The 19,741-nt window shown below is 50.1% G+C and overlaps 1 protein-coding gene across 4 annotated transcripts in view; it reads right to left on the bottom strand.

Annotated features, from left to right (window-relative positions):
• Positions 1 to 17,940, bottom strand: part of LOC140736091 (erlin-2-like) — a 54,289-nt gene extending 36,349 nt beyond the window's left edge. Inside the window, exons 1-5 of one of the 4 annotated variants that reach the window (XM_073061847.1) lie at positions 17,908 to 17,940; positions 16,554 to 16,670; positions 13,583 to 13,664; positions 1,941 to 1,987; positions 788 to 849 (exon numbers count right to left, since the gene is read on the bottom strand). In XM_073061847.1, the coding sequence (XP_072917948.1) occupies positions 788 to 849; positions 1,941 to 1,987; positions 13,583 to 13,664; positions 16,554 to 16,660 (298 nt within the window). In that variant the 5' untranslated portion in view covers positions 16,661 to 16,670; positions 17,908 to 17,940. The other 3 variants (XM_073061865.1, XM_073061857.1, XM_073061876.1) reach the window with 3 other exon arrangements.
• Positions 17,941 to 19,741: the final 1,801 nt, after the last annotated feature.

Here is a 19,741-nt window from a genome sequence, read left to right as displayed (position 1 = left end):
ATGGAATAGTTTTTTCCAGGATACTGACTCACCAGCCGCTAGACCTTCCAGATGCAGGTGTATTTTTAATACAATCAATTGAAACAGCTTGACTGTACACTAGTGATCTCTATTTAACTAATTATGTGACTTCTAAAACCAATTGACTTTACCAGTGATGATTTGGGGTGTTTTCAATTTGCAATTAATTTACTTCACTTTGTAGAGATCTGTTTTCACTTTGACATGAAAGTCTTTTTCTGTTGATCAGTGTCAAAAAAAAAGCCAAATTAAATTCAGTGATTCAATGTCGTAAAACGGTTAAAAAAAACAATAGAACATGACAAATTCCGGGGGGGGGGGGGGGTGAATACTTTTTATAGGCATTGTGTATTTACTGTTATTTTACTGTGTTTTTTCTGTGCTGCATCGGATCCAGGGTAACAATTATTTCATTCTCCTTTCCACTTCTGCACTGGAAATGACAGTAAACGATATTGAATGTCGGAACAAAGGAGTCTGTGGAGTGGCTTGATAGATACAACAGACCCAGTAAGGGAGATGATCACCGTCCCCCCCCCCCACCCCCCGGTAGGCATATCCAAAGCAAGAGGGCAAAAGACAGTTCAATTGTATCTTTCTGGAATCCAAGGTGAATATTTTAAAATGCAGCTGTCAATCTGGAACAGGAGTGAGGAGAGGGCGGGTCAAGACTTGGTACACATTACGGAACAAGCAGGGCAGGGGGTGGGGGGGGTGAAAGGAGACAAGTGATGTGCTATGCATACAAGTATTATAAACTCATTACCTGCACTTGGTATGAGGAAATTCACCACTTCAATTCGATCAAAATAGATCATTACACCACCACTGAGAGAGAGGGAGATAAAAAGCAAAGTTAACACAGAAATGTGGGTGAGTGACAGAAAGTGTCAAGTAATCTGTGGTTGCCTCAAGCAGTACATCGTGTGGAGTTACTCGCTGACCACTTCATTACTTTGTCTACATTATTAACAAGTTTTCTTCCTTTCTGTATTTATATCACTTTGACAAGATAATTCCTTCTAATTGGGTACAGTTCTGGTCACCGAATTATAGGAAAGATGTCAACAAAATAGAGAGAGTACAGAGGAGATTTACTAGAATGTTACCTGGGTTTCAGCACCTAAGTTACAGGGAAAGGGTGAACAAGTTAGGTCTTTATTCTTTGGAACGTAGAAGGTTGAGGGGGGACTTGATAGAGGGATTTAAAATTATGAGGGGGATAGACAGAGTTGACGTGGATAGGCTTTTTCCATTGAGAGTAGGGGAGATTCAAACAAGAGGACATGAGTTGAGAGTTAAGGGTCAAAAGTTTAGGGGTAACACGAGGGGGAACTTTACTCAGAGAGTGGTAGCTGTGTGGAACGAGCTTCCAGTAGAAGTGGTAGAGGCAGGTTCGATTTTGTCATTAAAAAAAAAAATTGGATAGGTATATGGACAGGAAAGGAATGGAGGGTTATGGGCTGAGTGCAGGTAGGTGGGACTAGGTGAGAGTAAGCATTCGGCACGGACTAGAAGGGCCGAGATGGCCTGTTTCCATGCTGTAATTGTTATATGGTTAACAGGTATATAGTGCCTCCTTTGTTTGCAGATATCCCTTGCTGCTGAATCAGAAAAGACACGGAATGAATTTTAAACAATATTTTTGTCGACGTGCACCTGTAACTGTGGAATAGTAATCACCAGGGCCCAACATCAATCCTCAGGAGTCAGCTGAAACTACCAAGAGATCACCTGCTCAGGCTAAACCGAAATCTGATTCAGCCACATCAAGCCGGTGACACAGATATGCAAATGTATGCAGAATTCATAGCAGAAGATAGAAATAGACCATGCAATTAAATCAGTTCTGCTTCAAGCGCTGTTTTACTGGGAGGGAGAGCTAGCAGGTGACACACGCAGGCCAGCATCACACCTACCTTGTACCACAGGGAACATTTTTCACTTCATCGGTCTGCAGAGTGGTCTGAAATATAAACTTTCAGTCAAACATGGGAAAGAAACAGTTTCATGCTGAATGTGGACAATTATTTTCATTCTCCTTATACCCGAGGCCAAGATATGACATTAATCTTGAACCGAATGAAAGTCATCAGGGGCTCTTTAATCACTGATTTCCAGACACTGGTATCAAGAAACATGTTTCTAACTGTATTGAATCAAGGTGGTTTATTGTCAGTCTACAGTGCACAAGCATAAAGGAGAACAAAATGATTATGAAGCATAAAAAAACAGTAAACATAAAATACACTATAGATATAAAAGAAATCTGATAAAACACAACTGTTTGAGTGCACCATATATACAGATATACCCACTCATGGGAAAGGCTTCATGCCAGCGAGGGTAGAAACAGGATAATTTGGCAGATAAATGAGTGGCTGTGAAGCTGGTGCGGGGGGCAGGGCTTCAGGTTCTTGGATCATTGGGATCTCTTCTGGGGGAGGTATGACCTGTTCAAAAGAGATGAGTTGCACCTGAACCAGAGGGGGACCAATATTTTTGCGGGTAGGTTTGTTAGAGCTGTTGGGGAGGGGTAACGCTAACTTGGCAGGTGGTTGGGAACCGGGTCTCAAGGTAGGACGGATGGTGAAAAAGCAAAGGTAGTGAGCTGTCAGAAAGGGCAGGCAGATGACAGGACATACTTGCAGCCAGCAGGGTGAGCATCAGTGCATTAGAGATGCAGAGCCAAAAAGGAGAGCAAATACAGTATCACAATGCACGGAGTATAAGAAATAAGGTGGATGATCCTGTTGCACTTTTACAGATTGTGGGGTATGGCGCTGTGGCCATCACTGAATCGTGGCTGAGGGATGATTGTAGTTGGGAGCTGAATGTCCAAGGCTACACGTTGTATCGGAGGAACAGAAACGTCGGCAGAGGGGGTGGTGTGGCTCTACTGGTAAAGAATGGCATTGTCATTACAAAGATGCGACATAGGATTGGAAGATTTTGAATCCTTGTCAAGTCACTTTTTATTGTCATTTCGACCATAACTGCTGGTACAGTACACAGTAAAAATGAGACAACGTTTTTCAGGACCATGGTGCTACATAAAACAGTACAAAAACTACACTGAACTACATAAAAACAACACAGAAAGAAAATTACACTAGACTACAGACCTACTGAGGACTGCATAAAGTGCACAAAACAGTGCAGGCATTACAATAAATAATAAACAAGACAATAGGCACAGTAGAGGGCAGTAAGTTGGTGTCAGTCCAGGCTGTGGGTATTGAGGGGTCTGATGGCTTGGGGGAAGAAACTGTTACATAGTCTGGTCGTGACAGCCCGAATGCTTCGGTGCCTTTTCCCAGACGGCAGGAGGGAGAAGAGATTGTATGAGGGGTGCATGGGGTCCTTCATAATGCTGTTTCCTTTGCGGATGCAGCTTGTAGTGTAAATGTCCGTGATGGCGGGAAGAGAGACCCCGATGATCTTCTCAGCTGACCTCACTATCCGCTGCAGGGTCTCGCGATCCGAGATGGTGCAATTTCCGAACCAGGTAGTGATGCAGCTGCTCAGGATGCTCTCAATACAACCCCTGTACAATGTGATAAGGATGGGGGGGGTGGGAGATGGACTTTCCTCAGCCTTCGCAGTAAGTAGAGACGCTGCTGGGCTTTCTTTGCTATGGAGCTGGTGTTGAGGGACCAGCTGAGATTCTCCGCCAGGTGAACACCAAGAAATTTGATAAATCTGAACATCAAGAAATGCGGGTTGAGTTAAGAAACTGCAAAGGTTAAAGGACCCTGATGGCAGTTATATACAGGCCTGTGGTGACCCACTTCCCAGCGCACTCGAACCGGCTCACAAAGCGGCGCGCGCCGGCATTGAGGCCGGTCCCAAAGAGGGCGCCAAGCCTGCTTCACCAGCAAGGGGAAAAGCCCACGCACGGGACGGGACTGTGAATACGCACCCCCTACAGCATTCCTGCCCGGGGAGGGCGGGATCAGGAAAGCTTTAAAGCGAGGCCGCGAAGTTTGAATAAACCTCTTTTGTAACTGCAGCTCACCAACTACGTGCCATTATTTCAGCGCTGCGTGTAGCACACCACTACAATTGGTGACCCCGACGGCCCAAACGATACTTGGACTGGAGATGAACGACGCCGCATCTGTTCATGCAGTTTTGTTGAAACTGCCAAGCTTCTGGACGCTGCGACCTCACCTATGGTTTCAGCAAGCAGAAGCCCAATTCCACATTCGGCAGATAACCTCGGATGCCACACGTTACTACTACGTGCTGAGCTCACTCAACCAGGAGACAGCCACCCAGGTTGAGGAGTTCATACAGTCGCCCCCGGAGGACGGCAAATACACAGAATTCAAAGTCTTGCTCATAAGAACTTTCAGACTCTCACAGCGCGAGCGAGCTGCCCACTTACTGCACCTGGATAGTTTGGGGGACAGGCCACCGTCGGCTTTGATGAACGAGATGCTGTCCCTGGCCGGAGGACACAAGCCCTGCCTCATGTTTGAGCAGGCGTTCCTGGAGCAGCTGTCCGAGGACATACGCCTGCTGCTGTCCGACGCGGATTTCAGCGACCCCCGGAAGCTTGCGGCCCAGGTGGACATGCTGTGGAAAGCCAAGGAGAGTGGGGCATCCGTTGCACAGATCACCAGGCCACGCTCCTAGCAGCAGACCAGACCAGGCCCAGCCGCAGAGCCCGCTAACCCCAGAGGCAGGAGTGAGGAGACCAACGAACAATGGTGCTTCTACCACTAGCGGTGGGGCACAGAAGCCCACCGCTGTAGCCCGCCCTGCAAGTTCCCAGTAAACGCCAGGGCTAGCCGCCACTGATGGCTACGGCGGCTGGCCATCGGGATAGCCTCCTGTATGTCTGGGACAAGCAATCAGGACGCTGCTTTTTGGTCGACACCAGAGCCAAGATCAGTGTTTTAACTCCGATGAGTTATGACACCCGCAACAGAGAACCGGGTCCCACCCTGAGGGCCGCGAACAGCAGCACAGTAAGGACCTACGGCACCCGTACAGTACGGCTACAGTTCGGCTCCAGCCGGTTCACGTGGGACTTCACACTGGCCGCCATAGCCCAACCTCTCCTGGGAGCAGATTTTTTGCGGGCTCACAGCCTACTGGTCGACCTGCCAAGGAAGAGACTGATCCATGCCAAGACCTTTCAGACGTTCTCCCTGGGTGAAGCCCAGTTGCTGGCCCCACACCTGGACTCCATCACGCTGTCCAACAATGACTTCACCAGATTCCTGGCGGATTTCCCATCGGTTCTGGCACCGCAGTTCACAGCAGCCATGCCCAGACACGGCGTACAGCACCACATCCTGACACAAGGACCACCCCTCCACACCCGTGCTCGAAGGCTTCCCCCGGACAAGCTCCGGCTGGCGAAGGAGGAGTTCAAGAGGATGGAGGAATTGGGGATCATACGGCGGTCCGACAGCCCATGGGCCACCCCCTGCACATGGTGCTCAAAGCAACAGGGGGCTGGAGACCATGCGGTGACTACCACAGGCTGAACGAGGCTACAACACCGGACCACTACCCTTTGCCGCACATTCAGGACTTTGCAGCAAACCTGCACGGTGCACGGATCTTCTCCAAGGTAGACCTCGTCCGAGGATACCATCAAATCCCGATGCATCCGGACGACGTCCCCAAAACGGCACTCATCACCCCATTTGGCCTTTTCGAGTTCCTCCGCATGCTGTTCGGCCTAAAGAATGCCACAGACGTTTCAGCGGTTAATGGACTTCGCTTTCATCTATTTGGACAACATCCTCATAGCCAGCAGCAGTCGTTAGGAGCATCTGTCCCACCTCCGTCAACTCTACGCCCGACTGAGTGAATACGGCCTGATAATCAACCCGGCCAAATGCCAGTTCGGGCTCGACACCATTGACTTCCTGGGCCACAGGATTACTAAAGACAGGGCAACCCCTCTGCCCGCCAAGGTAGACGCGGTCCGCCATTTCCCCCGACCCACCACGATCAAAGGCCTTCAGGAATTCGTGGGTATGGTGAATTTCTACCACCGCTTCCTCCCTTCAGCTGCCCAAATCATGCGCCCCCTGTTCACCCTGATGTCGGGTAAGGGCAAGGACATTACCTGGGACGAGGAGTCCGCCGCCACTTTCATTAAAACCAAAGAAGCCTTGGCAAACGCCGCGATGCTAGTGCACCCCAGAACGGACGTCCCTACCGCCCTCACAGTGGATGCATCTAACACGGCAGTCAGTGGGGTGCTGGAACAACTCGAGGGTCGCTGGCAACCCCTGGCGTTTTTCAGCAAATACCTACGACCACCCGAGCTCAAATACAGTGCTTTCGACCGAGAACTGTTGGCGCTATACCTGGCAATCCGGCATTTCAGGTACTTCTTAGAAGGTAGGCCCTTCACCGCGTTCACGGACCACAAACCTCTTACCTTTGCGTTCACGAAAGCATCCGACCTCTGGTCGTCCCGCCAGCAGCGACATCTGTCCTACATCTCCGAATACACAACGGATGTCCGGCATGTCTCGGGAAAGGATAATGTCGTGGCAGATGCCCTCTCCCGCCCTAACATCCAAGCCCTGTCCCAGGGGGTAGACTATGAAGCGCTGGTGGAGGCGCAGCAGGCAGACGAGGAGATCCCTAGTTACAGGACTGCAGTCTCCAGTTTGCAGCTCCAGGACCTCCCCGTAGGCCCAGGTGAGAGGACCCTACTCTGTGACGTCACCAGCGGCCAACCCCGTCCCGTCGTCCCGGCAGCCTGGCGGCGGCGCATTTTCAACTCCATTCACAACTTAGCGCACCCCTCCATCAGGACAACCGTCCGGATGGTAGCCAACAGGTTCGTTTGGCACGGACTCCACAAGCAGGTCAGTGAATGGGCCAAAACGTGCATGCACTGCCAAACAGCCAAGGTACAGCGGCACACCAAAGCTCTGCCGCAGCAGTTCCACCCCACCCACTGGCGTTTCGACCATATTCATGTGGATATCGTGGGCCCCCTGCCAGTGTCGCGAGGAGCGCGGCACCTCCTGACTATCGTGGACCGGTTCACAAGATGGCCAGAGGCGGTCCCGCTCACCGACACCACCTCCAAATCTTGCGCCCGGGCACTGATCCCCACCTGGGTATCCTGCTTTGGTGTACTGGCCCACATTACCTTCAACAGAGGTGCCCAGTTCACCTCCAGCCTGTGGTCAGCTATGGCCAACTTTTTGGGGACACAGCTGCACCACACAACTGCCTACCACCCACAGTCGAACGGACTAGTGGAGCGTTTCCACCGTCACCTGAAGTCGGCTCTCATGGCCCGCCTCAAAGGGCCTAACCGGGTGGACGAGCTCCCCGGGTCCCGCTCGGAATCCACACGGCGCCCAAAGAGGATCTGCACACCTCGTCGGTCGAGTTGGTGTACGGCGCACCCCTGGTCGTCCCAGGAGAGTTCATACGAGCCCCAAGGGGGCAAGAGGAAGAACCCGCAGCAGTCCTGGGCAGAGGACGCGAGAGGCTCGGTAACCTGGCCCCCACACCCACTTCACAGCATGGGCAGAACCCGACCTGTGTACCCGAAGGCCTGCAAAACTGTAAGTTTGTTTTTGTACGACGGGGCGGACATCGGGCACCACTACAGCGGCCCTACGAGGGGCCATTTACGGTGATCAGAAACAACGGGTCCACATTCGTGCTGGACATTGGGGAGAGAGAGGAGGTTTTCACGGTGAGCCGACTCAAACCGGCCCATGTGGACTTGGCGCAGCCGGTCGAGATTCAGGCACCGCGGCGCATAGGCAGACCCCCCAAACTGAGTCTGACCCAGACTGTGGACATTGGGGGGTGTATCGCCGGTTCTGGGGGGGGTTATGTGGTGACCCACTTCCCAGCGCACTCGAACCGGCTCACAAAGCGGCGCGCACCGGCATTGAGGCCGGTCCCAAAGAGGGAGCCAAGCCTGCTTCACCAGCAAGGGGAAAAGCCCACACGCGGGACGGGACTGTGGATACAGCATTCCAGCCCAGGGAGGGCGGGATCAGGAAGACTTTAAAGCGAGGCCGCGAAGTTTGAATAAACCACTTTTGTAACTGCAGCTCACCGACTACGTGTCGTTATTTCAGCGCTGCGTGTAGCACACCGCTACAGGCCTCCAAACAGTAGCTGTGATGTGGAGTACAGATCACAACAGGAAATGGAAAAGGCTTGTCAAAAGGACAATATTTGGTAGTCGTGGGAGATTTTAACATGCAGATAGATTGGGAAAATCAGGTTGTAATGGAGCTCTAGAGGGTGAATTTGTTGAATGCCTATGAGATAGCTTTTTAGAGCAGATTGTCATTCAGCCTACTAGGGGATCAGCTATACATTATGTAATGAACTGGAAGCGATTAGGGAGCTTAAGGTAAAGGAACCCTTAGCAGGCAGTGATAACAATATGACTGAGTTCAACTTGAAATTTGATAGGGAAAAAGTAAAGTCTGATGTAGCAGTATTTCAAGTCAAGACAAGTCACATTACAGCGGTTTGAGAGAGGAGTTGGCCAAAGTAAATTGGAAGGAGATGCTGAGAGCAGATCAGCAATGGTGTGCATTTCTGGGAAAAATAAGGAATGTGGAGGACAGATGTATTCCAATAACAAAGAAATACTCAAATGGCAAAATAGTGGCTGACAAGGGGAGTCAAAGCTAATGTAAAAGCAAAAGAGAGGACATACAACAAAGCAAAAATTAGCAGGAAGATCAAGGATTGCGCAGCTTTTAAAAACCCTCAGAAAGCAACTAGAAGAATCATTAAGAGGGAAAAGGTAAAACATGAAAACAAGCTACCAAACAATATTGAGGTGGATAGAAAAAGCTTCTTCAAGTAAGTGAAAAATAAAAGAGAAACGAGAGTGGATATAGGACCACTAGAAAATGATGCCGAAGAAATAATAACGGGGTCAAGGAGAGGGCAGATGAACTGAGTATTTCGCATCAGTCTTCACTGTGGAAGACACTAGCAGTGTGCCAGGTGTTGAAGGGTGTGAGGAAACAGAAGTGAGTGCAGTTACTATAGCACGGGAGAAGGTGCTCAAAAAGCTGAAAGACCTAAAGGTACATAAGTCACCCGGACCAGGTGAACTGCACCCTACGGTTCGGAAAGAGGTAGCTGTAGAGATTATGGAGGCATTAGTAATGATCTTTCAAGAATCATTGGACTCTGGCATGGTTCTGGAGGACCGTAAAATTGCAAATGTCACTCCACTCTTTAAGAAAGGAGGGAGATGGCAGAAAATAAATTATAGACCAGTTAGCCTGACCTCAGTGTTTGGGAAGACGTTGGAGTCAATTGTTAAGGATGAGGTTATGGAGTACTTGGTGACACAGGACAAGACAGTCAGCATCATCATCACCAGGTGCCGTGCCCAGTTTGAGCTTTGGCTGCCATGTCCCACACACTCCTGTTTCGGGTCAAGTGGATCAATTCATTGGTATTCATTTCCAGTTCTCTGGCTGCTCTCTCCATCATCATTCGTCTTTGCCTTCCTCTTGCTTTCTTCCCTTCAATCTTTCCCATAATTACTGTGCATTCTAACTCCTCTTTCCTAATCACGTGTCCAGTGAAATTACATTGCCTTTTCATGATCTCATACAGTATTTCTCTCTTTTGTGCTTGCTCTGTTCATGACATCTTTAGATATTCATTTCATCCATGATATTCTTCGCATCCTCCACAAAAACCACATCTCTGCTGCTTCAATTCATTTCCTCATGTTACTAGATATTGTCCAACATTCTGAACCATACAACATAACTGGATAAACGTAACAATTCAGTACTCTGAGGTGGGTTGTCATGCCTAGTTTAGTGTTGGTCAGTATACTTTTCATTCTCATGAAGATGTCTTTTGCCATCCCTATTCTTCTTTTGATGTCCATGTCGCACCTGTCATCTGATGTCACCCAGCTTCCTAAGTAGCAAAAGTTCTGTACTTGCTTGATGTCTTCCCCGTTTATTCTCAGCCTACAGATAGGATTCTCCTTTTTAGATATCACCATATATTGTCTTTTTGCAATTGATGGATAGACCCATTTTCACACTTTCTTCAACAACTATATCAATTACGTTTTGTAGTTCTTCCTCCATACTTGCAATTAACACAGTGTCATCCGCATATCTGAAATTATTGATGTTTTCACCACCAAATTTGATTCCCAAGATGTCTCTTAGTTTTTGTAATATTGTTTCACTGTACACATTAAACAAATCAGGGGAGAAACACACCCTTGTCTAACGCCTCTCTTGATTTTCATAAACTGACTCACTTCTCCATCTATTCTCACAGCAGCAGTTTGTTCCCAGTACAGATCTCTGATTAGGCAGAGGTCTCCTGAATCTAGATCTAGTTTCCTGTAATATTTCAGATAACTTATTGTGCTTCACTTTACCAAACGCTTTTGTGTAGTCGATAAAACAAACAAATCTTTTTGTGCTTGAATAGCTTGTTCTGATAGTATCCTTAACATCAATATCGCATTTCTTGTACCTTTGTCTTTCACAAAACCACATTGTTCTTTACCTATTTCAGTTTGTATCTTACTTTTAGCTCTTGGCATCAAAATTCTTAGAAGTATCTTGGTGATATGACGCGTTAAACTTATGGTCGTATGTTTTAATTCACATTCTATTGCCCCAGGTTTCTTAGGAAGAGTGATACATACTGATTTTTTTCATCTCTTCTGGTATTATTCCAGTCTCATAAATGTCATTGATTAAATCAGTAAGTTTTTTAATTTCATAATCTTCAAGGGCGATAATTTGTTCTATTACTATTTCATCAGGACCTGCTGCCTTTCCTTTCTTCATCTTATTAATTGCATTATGAACTTCAGATTTTAAAATACTTGGACCTTCAATGTTCTTCTTAATTTCCGGTTTTTCACCTCGATTGTCTTCAAACATTTCCTGAATATACTCAGTCCATCTGTTCATAATCTCATCTTTTTCTATGATAATGGTACTGTCCTTTGCTTTCAAACATCCACCTGAAGAACGGAGGAGCTTTTTACCAGTGATATTCTTGACTTGTTGATGTAACCTTTTTGGATCAGTAATAGGGATCCTTTCTAGTTGCTCACATTCCTGGTTTAACCATTCTTCATTGGCTTTTTGACATAAGCTTTCAACTTTTTTATCTAAGGACATATTCTATAGGATTTGCTTCCTTCCATCAGATTTTTGATTTCATCTGTCATCCAGTTATTCGTTGTGCTTTTTTCTTTTTTAGGAATCACTGACTTTGCTGATTCTACCAAGGCGTCCTTCAGAGAGCCAAACTTCATTTCTACATGATTGCTGTCAGCTTCAACAGATTCTACTTCTAGACAGTCAGCATGGTTTCCTTAAGGGAAAGTCTTGCCAGATGAACCTGTTGGAATTGTTCAAGGATATTACAAGTTAAAGGGGATGCAGTGGATATTGTAAATTTGGATTTTCAGGCAGCCTATGACAAAGTGTCACACATGAGCCTGCTTACCAAGCTATGAGCCCATGGTACTACATGAAAGTTAGTAGCACGGTTAGAGTATTGGCTGTTTGGAAGGAGGCAGCCAGTGGGAATAAAAGGATCCTTTTCTGGTAGGCTGCCAGTGACTGGTGGTGTTCCGCAGGGATCAGTGTTGGAACTGCTTATTTTAATACTGTCTATCAATGATTTAGACAATGGAATAGATGGCTTTGTTGCTAAGTTTGGTGGAGGGGCAGGTAGGTTGCAGAAGGTCTTAGATTAGAACAGGCAAGAAAGTGGCTAATGAAATACAACACTGTAAAATGCATGATCATGCACTTTAGTAGAGGAAATAAATATCCAAACTATATTCTAAATGGGGAGAAAATCTAAAAATCTGAGTTGCAAATGGACTTGGGAGTCTTTGCGCAGTACCCTAAAGGTTAATTTGCAGGTTGAGACAGTGGTGAGGAAGGCTAATGCAACATTAGCAAACATTTCAAGAGATCTAGAACGTAAGACCATAAGATATAGGAGCAGAAGTAGGCCATTTGGCCCATCGAGTCTTCTCCACCATTCAATCAATTCTTCCAGTCACTCTCTTGCCTTCTCCCCATACCCTTTGATGCCCTGGCTAATCAAGAACCTATCTATCTCTGCTTAAATACACCCAATGACTTGGCCTCCACAGCCTCTCGTGGCAACAAATTCCACAGATTTACCTCCCTCTGGCTAAGTAATTTCTCTGCATCTCTGTTCTAAATGGACTTCCTTCAATCCTAAAGTTGTGCTCTCATCCTAGACTCCCCTACCATGAGAAATAACTTTGCCATATCTAATCTGTTCAGGTTTAATATTCGGAATGTTTCTATGAGATCCCCCCTCATTCTCCTGAACTCCAGGGAATACAGCCCAAGAGCTGCCAGACGTTCCTCATACAGTAACCCTTTCATTCCTGGAATCATTCTCGTGAAACTTCTCCGAACCCTCTCCAATGTCAGTATATCCTTCCTAAAATAAGGAGCCCAAAACAGCACTCAATACACCAGGTGTGGTCTCATGAGTGCCTTAGAGAGCCTCAATACAAGAGCAGGGATTTGATACTGAGGCTTTGTAAGACACTGCTGGGACTTGCCAGGGAGCAAACTAACAGTTTAGGGGACACAGAAGCATTGTGGTTAGCGTAAAATTTACAGTACCAGCATTCAATTCCCACTACTGTCCACAAGAAGCTTGTACATTATCCGTGTGACCCATGGATTTCCTCCAGGTGTTCCCATTTCCTCTCACATTCCAAAGACGTACAGGTTGGGGTTTGTAAATTGTGAGCTTGCACTGGAAGCACGGTGATTCTTGCGGGCTGCCCCCAGCACATCCTCAGACTGTGATAATCCAATTTTTAATCATTCTCTGGTTTGGTGCTTAAGATGTCTGACAGGGCACACATGGATATGCCGGATTTTTAAGGCGACCACTGAGTTTCAACGTTCTGTATTCACTGCCAAGACCAAATTAACAAGTTGCAAGGTTCTGAATTCACTGCCAAGACTGAATTAAAGAAAACTTCCAAAAGAGTCCAGGTAAAGAGCAAAGGTACAAATAATGACTGGTGCAAAGTCAACATGCACTATTTACTTATTTCCCTGTAATTGCCCATGAGAAAAGGAATCTCAAGGTAGTTTATGGTGACATATACGTATAATAAATATACTTTGATTTGACTTTTTCTGGGTACCAGGAAAGCGTAGCAGCTAGCATGACAAAATTACAGCTCGGGGGTTTAGAGTTCAATCCCAGTGTTCTGTGTAAGGAATTTGCACGTCCGCCCAGTGGAATGCCTGTGTTTTCCCCACAGTCTGGGTTCCTCCCACAGTCCACAGACACAAATAAATTCTTGCTTTGGAAAACCTCACCACATGGAGCAGGCTCCAGCAGAAGCTTACCATCTCCTTCTCAGGGGCAGAAAGACTGATCTGTTAACATTTCCCTCGCCGCTGAATTCATGATGAAAAGACACGCAGTGGCAGAATTAACTTTACAAAACATTGCACCCTTGCATACGCTCGTACACGCGCAGACGCACGCACACGCACACACACAGGAGACCAACCTGCACTGCCTTAAAGGTGGTAATAAATGGAAGCATCAGATGGAACCCAGGGCCGCTTGTGGCCTTTAACAACGCTCCGCCCCTGAGGAACAAGGGATAGGGATCGTCAGGGGACCAACTCACAGTGGAAGAAAACAAATCGACCTGCTTCAGTCCAAGCGATAAACTTCTGGTTCTGCATCCTGCCACAACCTGACAACAGCTCCTCCGCCCTCCGCCTCCCCTCCTGACAACAGCTCCTCCGCCCTCCGCCTCCCCTCCTGACAACACCTCCTCCTCCTCCTCCTCCCCTCCTGACAACACCTCCTCCTCCTCCACCTCCCCTCCTGACAACAGCTCCTCCGCCCTCCGCCTCCCCTCCTGACAACACCTCCTCCTCCTCCGCCTCCCCTCCTGACAACAGCTCCTCCGCCCTCCGCCTCCCCTCCTGACAACAGCTCCTCCTCCTCCTCCTCCCCTCCTGACAACACCTCCTCCTCCTCCGCCTCCCCTCCTGACAACAGCTCCTCCGCCCTCCGCCTCCCCTCCTGACAACACCTCCTCCTCCTCCTCCTCCCCTCCTGACAACACCTCCTCCTCCTCCTCCTCCCCTCCTGACAACACCTCCTCCTCCTCCGCCTCCCCTCCTGACAACACCTCCTCCTCCTCCGCCTCCCCTCCTGACAACACCTCCTCCTCCTCTGCCTCCCCTCCTGACAACAGCTCCTCCGCCCTCCGCCTCCCCTCCTGACAACAGCTCCTCCGCCCTCCGCCTCCCCTCCTGACAACAGCTCCTCCTCCGCCCTCCGCCTCCCCTCCTGACAACACCTCCGCCTCCCCTCCTGACAACAGCTCCTCCTCCTCCTCCGCCTCCCCTCCTGACAACAGCTCCTCCGCCTCCCCTCCTGACAACACCTCCGCCTCCCCTCCTGACAACAGCTCCTCCTCCTCCTCCGCCTCCCCTCCTGACAACAGCTCCTCCTCCGCCTCCGCCTCCCCTGGGTGGTTGCTGCCGTAAGCCCAGGCGGATCCGAGGAGGAGCTGGCAGGATCAGGAAGCTGAAGTTCACTCCGTGGCTGTGATGAGTTCGTCCACATCCAGCCACTGACAGCATCAGCTGGTTCAGTGCTTACATCACTGAAGCAGGCTCTTCGGCCCTTCTATTCCGTGTTGTCTATCTGAGCTATTCCCATTTACCTTCCGTCCCTCCAAACCGGGAGCTCCCAACCCTTTTTATGCCATGGGCCCCTACCATTAATCGAGGAGTCCGTGGACCTGGATAGGATCCCCGATCGAATCCTTTCCTGTCCACGTTAGGATACCACTCTAGTGTATGGGTTAGTGCAACGCTGTCATAGCTTGGGGCGTTGACATCTGTAGTTCAATTCCAATGCCGTCCGTTAGGAGTTTGCACGTTCTCCCCATGACCACTTGCGTTTCCTCCGGGTGCTCCGGTGACGAGTAGGTTAATTGGTCATTGTAAATGGTTCTGGATCAGGCGAGGGTTAAATCGGCGGGATGCTGGGCAGTGTGGCTCAGACCAGAAGGGTCTGTCCACAGTGCATCCCTAAATAAAATTAAATAACCGTCCAAACGTCTTCCGTTGAAATTGTTCTCACCCCAACCACTTCCTCTGGCAGCTCGTTCCATTCACTCGCCACCCTCTATGTAAAAACCCTCTCCCTCAGGTCCCTTTTAAATCTTTCCCCCTCATCTTCAATCTATTCCCTACACCAGGGAAAAGACCCTTCACCTTATCCTTGACCCTCATGACTTTATAAACCTCTATAACCCCTGATCCTCCCAGGCTCCAGGGAAAACAGCCCCTCCCTATGCAGTCTCTCAAATCTCCAGCGCCCCAGTGGATACTTGATGCCTCCTTAATACCCTTCCTACAGCAGGGTGGCCTGGACTGAACGCTGTACTCAGATGTGGTTCCACCACCATATCGAAGAGCTGAGTGCCCCATTCCGGCTCTCTTCTGTCAGCTGTGGAGCCTGTGAATCGCCCACTGGTTCTACCTCCCTGGACAGTGCCACTGTGCCAACGTTACCCACTGCCAGCATGAGGCCAAGCTCAGGTTGGAGGAGCAACACCTCATATTCTGTCTGGGTAGCCTTCAACCTAACGTCATGAAAATGGATTTCTCGAACTCCCGCCACCCTTCTTTGTGTTTCTACTCCCTATTCTGCTTCTCTCTGCCTGTTCTCACTGGAGGGGATGTCACTGAAACCTATCGAATATTGAGAGGCCTTGACAGGATCGCTGTGCAGAGCATATTTCCTCTAGTGAGGAAGCCTAAGACCAGAGGCCGTAGTCTCTGGTCCATTTAGAACAGTGATGAGCAATTTCTTAAGCTAGAGGTGACGAATCTGTTGCCACAGACAACTGTGGAGGCCAGGCCAGGCCAGGTCACTGGGCATATTTAAAATGGAGGTTTATAGGTTCTTAATTAGGCAGGTTATGAAAGGATATGGGCAGAAGACAGGAGAATGGGATTGAGAGGGAAATTGATCAGCCATGGGCAGATTCGATGGGCCAAATGGCCTAACTCTGCTCCTATATCTTATGATCTTCCCTTTTGCTCACCAGCCCATCACCTCCATCCTTTTCTCCCATGGTCCACGCTCCTCTCCCATGCGATTCCTTCTTCTTCAGCCCTTTTCCTTTGCCACCTATCACCTCCCAGCTTCTTCCTTCACGCCTTCTCGCTCTCACCTGCTAACTGCACTCTTTCCCCTCCCACTCCCCTCCTGTCCAGTCCCAATGAAGGGTCTCAACCAGAAATATCGACTGCTTATCCCTATCCATAGACGCTGCCTGACCTGCTGAGTTCCTCCAGCATTTTGTGTTTACGCGCTGCTGTCCGTTGTTCCCCCAACCAACACATTTCCAAGCCCAGTAACCTCACCCCACCCCACCCCACCCCTGCCTGTGCTGCCGCTCCATGCGACACACAATGCAGCTGGGCGGGGTGAGCTGATCGGCTCACCTGTAATACACGGCGATGTGACCCTCTTCCACCTTGTGCACGGAGGAGAAGATCACGGCAGCGAGAGCAGCCGCTGCTGCAGCCATGACTGAGCTGAGCTGCGCCATCTTCAGCAGTCTGTCGGACAGACAGGAGGTGATGCAAAGGCCATTCAGCCCAACTGCCTCATACTAGCGCTGACATCTCCCACCAGCAACCCCACCCAATCACTCAGCTGACAAGCTAAAACTCGGCATTACCAGTGATCAGGAATGAAATCCGCCAGGAGTTCACATTCTCCCCATGGCCGTGTGGGGTTTCCCCGGGCTCACCAGTTCCCATACACATACCGGTCGGGTTGGTAAACTGTGGGAATACGATGTTGTGGGAGAGCAATAGGGAGGGAGGCATAAGTGTGGGGGGGGGCGGGTAGGAGAGAGGCAGAGGGTGGCGGGGGGAGGGTGAGGGCGACGCGGGGGGTGAGAGTGAGGGCGACGCGGGGGGTGAGAGTGAGGGCGACGCGGGAGAGGAGAGGGAGGGCTACGTGGGAGAGGAGAGGGAGGGCAAGGGAGGGCTACGTGGGAGAGGAGAGGGAGGGCAACGCGGGAGAGGAGAGGGAGGGCAAGGGAGGGCGACGCGGGAGAGGAGAGGGAGGGCAAGGGAGGGCTACGCGGGAGAGGAGAGGGAGGGCAAGGGAGGGTTACGCGGGAGAGGAGAGGGAGGGCGACGCGGGAGAGGAGAGGGAGGGCAAGGGAGGGCGACGCGGGAGAGGAGAGGGAGGGCAAGGGAGGGCGACGCGGGAGAGGAGAGGGAGGGCAAGGGAGGGCGACGCGGGAGAGGAGAGGGAGGGCGACGCGGGAGAGGAGAGGGAGGGCAAGGGAGGGCGACGCGGGAGAGGAGAGGGAGGGCAAGGGAGGGCGACGCGGGAGAGGAGAGGGAGGGCAAGGGAGGGCGACGCGGGAGAGGAGAGGGAGGGCAAGGGAGGGCGACGCGGGAGAGGAGAGGGAGGGCAAGGGAGGGCGACGCGGGAGAGGAGAGGGAGGGCAAGGGAGGGCGACGCGGGAGAGGAGAGGGAGGGCAAGGGAGGGCGACGCGGGAGAGGAGAGGGAGGGCAAGGGAGGGCGACGTGGGAGAGGAGAGGGAGGGCGACGCGGGAGAGGAGGAGGGTAGTGTGGGGTTGGGAATGGGATGATGGGAGGAGAGCAAAGTCCCAGCCACACATCCACCCCACCCAGGTCCCCAACACCTATCTGATATCCCCGGGCTCGGTACCTCGACGGCCCTCAACCCCGTCCTGAGTTCCTTTCCCTTTACTCTCGCCGCTCTCCCTTCCTACCAGGTCCCGGCCAGAAACTCCTCTCCCTCCTTTACTCACCTCCCCGCCAGCGGCGACCACTGATGACGTCTCGGAGCGCGACCCAAAGTTCAAAACGTGGCGACAGCGACGCCTCCTGGTGACAGAGACACACTACAGTTCCTCAATGGGAAGGTTGTGCTGGAGGGTGCACGTTGGACTTTGAGGTCTGGAGGAGCGTTGATAATGGGGTTAGGGTGTGAAGGAGGAATGATTTTGGGGTCTGGGATCTGGAGGAGGGTTCACGTCGGGGTTTAGGTATAGAGGAAGGAGAATATTGGGGTTTGGGCTGTGGAGGAGGGTTAATGTTGGGGTTTGGAGTGTTAAGGAAGGTGAATGATAGATAGAGATAGAATGACCATAAGACAAAGGAGCAGAAGTCGGCCATTCGGCCCATCGAGTCTGCTCCGCAATTTTATCATGAGCTGATCCAATCTCCCATTTAGTCCCACTCCCCCGCCTTCTCACCATAACCTTTGATGCCCTGGCTACTCAGATACCTATCAATCTCTGCCTTAAATACACCCAATGACTTGGTCTCCACTGCCGCCCGTGGCAACAAATTCCACAGATTCACCACCCTCTGGCTTAAACAATTCTTCACATCTCTGTTCTGAATGGGTGCCCTGCAATCCTTAAGTCATGTCCTCTCGTACTAGACTCCCCCACCATGGGAAACAGCTTTGCCACATCCACTTGGTCCATGCCCTTCAACATTCAAAATGTTGGGGTTTGGGGTGTGAAGAAGTACTGACTTTAGGGTTTGGGGTTTGGTATGTGGAGGAGGGTTGATGTTGGGATTTGGGGTGTGGAGGAAGGTGGATATCGAGGTTTGTGATCTGGAGAAGGGTAGATGTCGGGGTTTGTGGTTTGGAGTGTGGAAGAGGGTTGATGTTAGTGTTTGGAATTTAATTTTTGAGGTCTGGAGGAGAGTTGATATTGGTTTGGGGGTATAGGGTCTGGAGAAGGATTGATGTTGGGGTTTGGGGTGTGAAAAAAGGTTGATATTAGAGTTTGGTGTTGGGGTATGCAGGAAGGTTGATGTTTGGGTTTAGGGTATAGAGGAGGGTAGATGTTGGGGTTTTGGGGTATGGAAGTGTTGGTGTTGGGTTTGAGGTGATAGGTGTGGAGGAGGGTTGATGTTGGTTTTAGGGTTAAGGATTTGGAGGAGGGTTAATGTTGAGGTTTGGGTTTAGGGATGTAGAGAAGGGTTGATGTTGGTTTTGGGGTTTGGGGTGTGGAGGAGGGTTGATGTTGGGGTTTGGGGTCTGGAGGAGGGTTGATGTTGAGGTTTGGGGTTTGGAGTAAGGTTGATGTTGGGGTTTGGGGTCTGGAGGAGGGTTGATGTTGGGGTTTGGGGTCTGGAGTAAGGTTGATGTTAGGGTTTGGGGATTGGAGGAGGGTTGATGTTGGGGTTTGGGGTGTGGAGGAGGGTTGATGTTGGGGTTTGGGGTCTGGAGGATGTTTGATGTTGGGGTTTGGGGTGTGGAGGAGGGTTGATGTTGGGGTTTGGGGTGTGGAGGAGGTTTGATGTTAGGGTTTGGGGTCTGGAGGAGGGTTGATGTTGGGGTTTAGGGTCTGGAGGATGTTTAATGTTGGGGTTTGGGGTGTGGAGGAGGGTTGATGTTGGGGTTTGGGGTGTGGAGTTAGGTTGATGTTGGGGTTTGGGGTCTGGAGGAGGTTTGATGTTGGGGTTTGGGGTGTGGAGGAGGGTTGATGTTGGGGTTTGGGGTCTGTAGGAGGGTTGATGTTGGGGTTTGGGGTTTGGAGTAAGGTTGATGTTGGGGTTTGGGGTCTGGAGGAGGTTTGATGTTGGGGTTTGGGGTCTGGAGGAGGTTTGATGTTAGGGTTTGGG

This window comes from Hemitrygon akajei, chromosome 1 (genome assembly GCF_048418815.1).
Source record: "Hemitrygon akajei chromosome 1, sHemAka1.3, whole genome shotgun sequence".
NCBI classification, from domain to species: domain Eukaryota; kingdom Metazoa; phylum Chordata; class Chondrichthyes; order Myliobatiformes; family Dasyatidae; genus Hemitrygon; species Hemitrygon akajei.
This window is presented reverse-complemented; position numbering and strand designations above follow the sequence as displayed.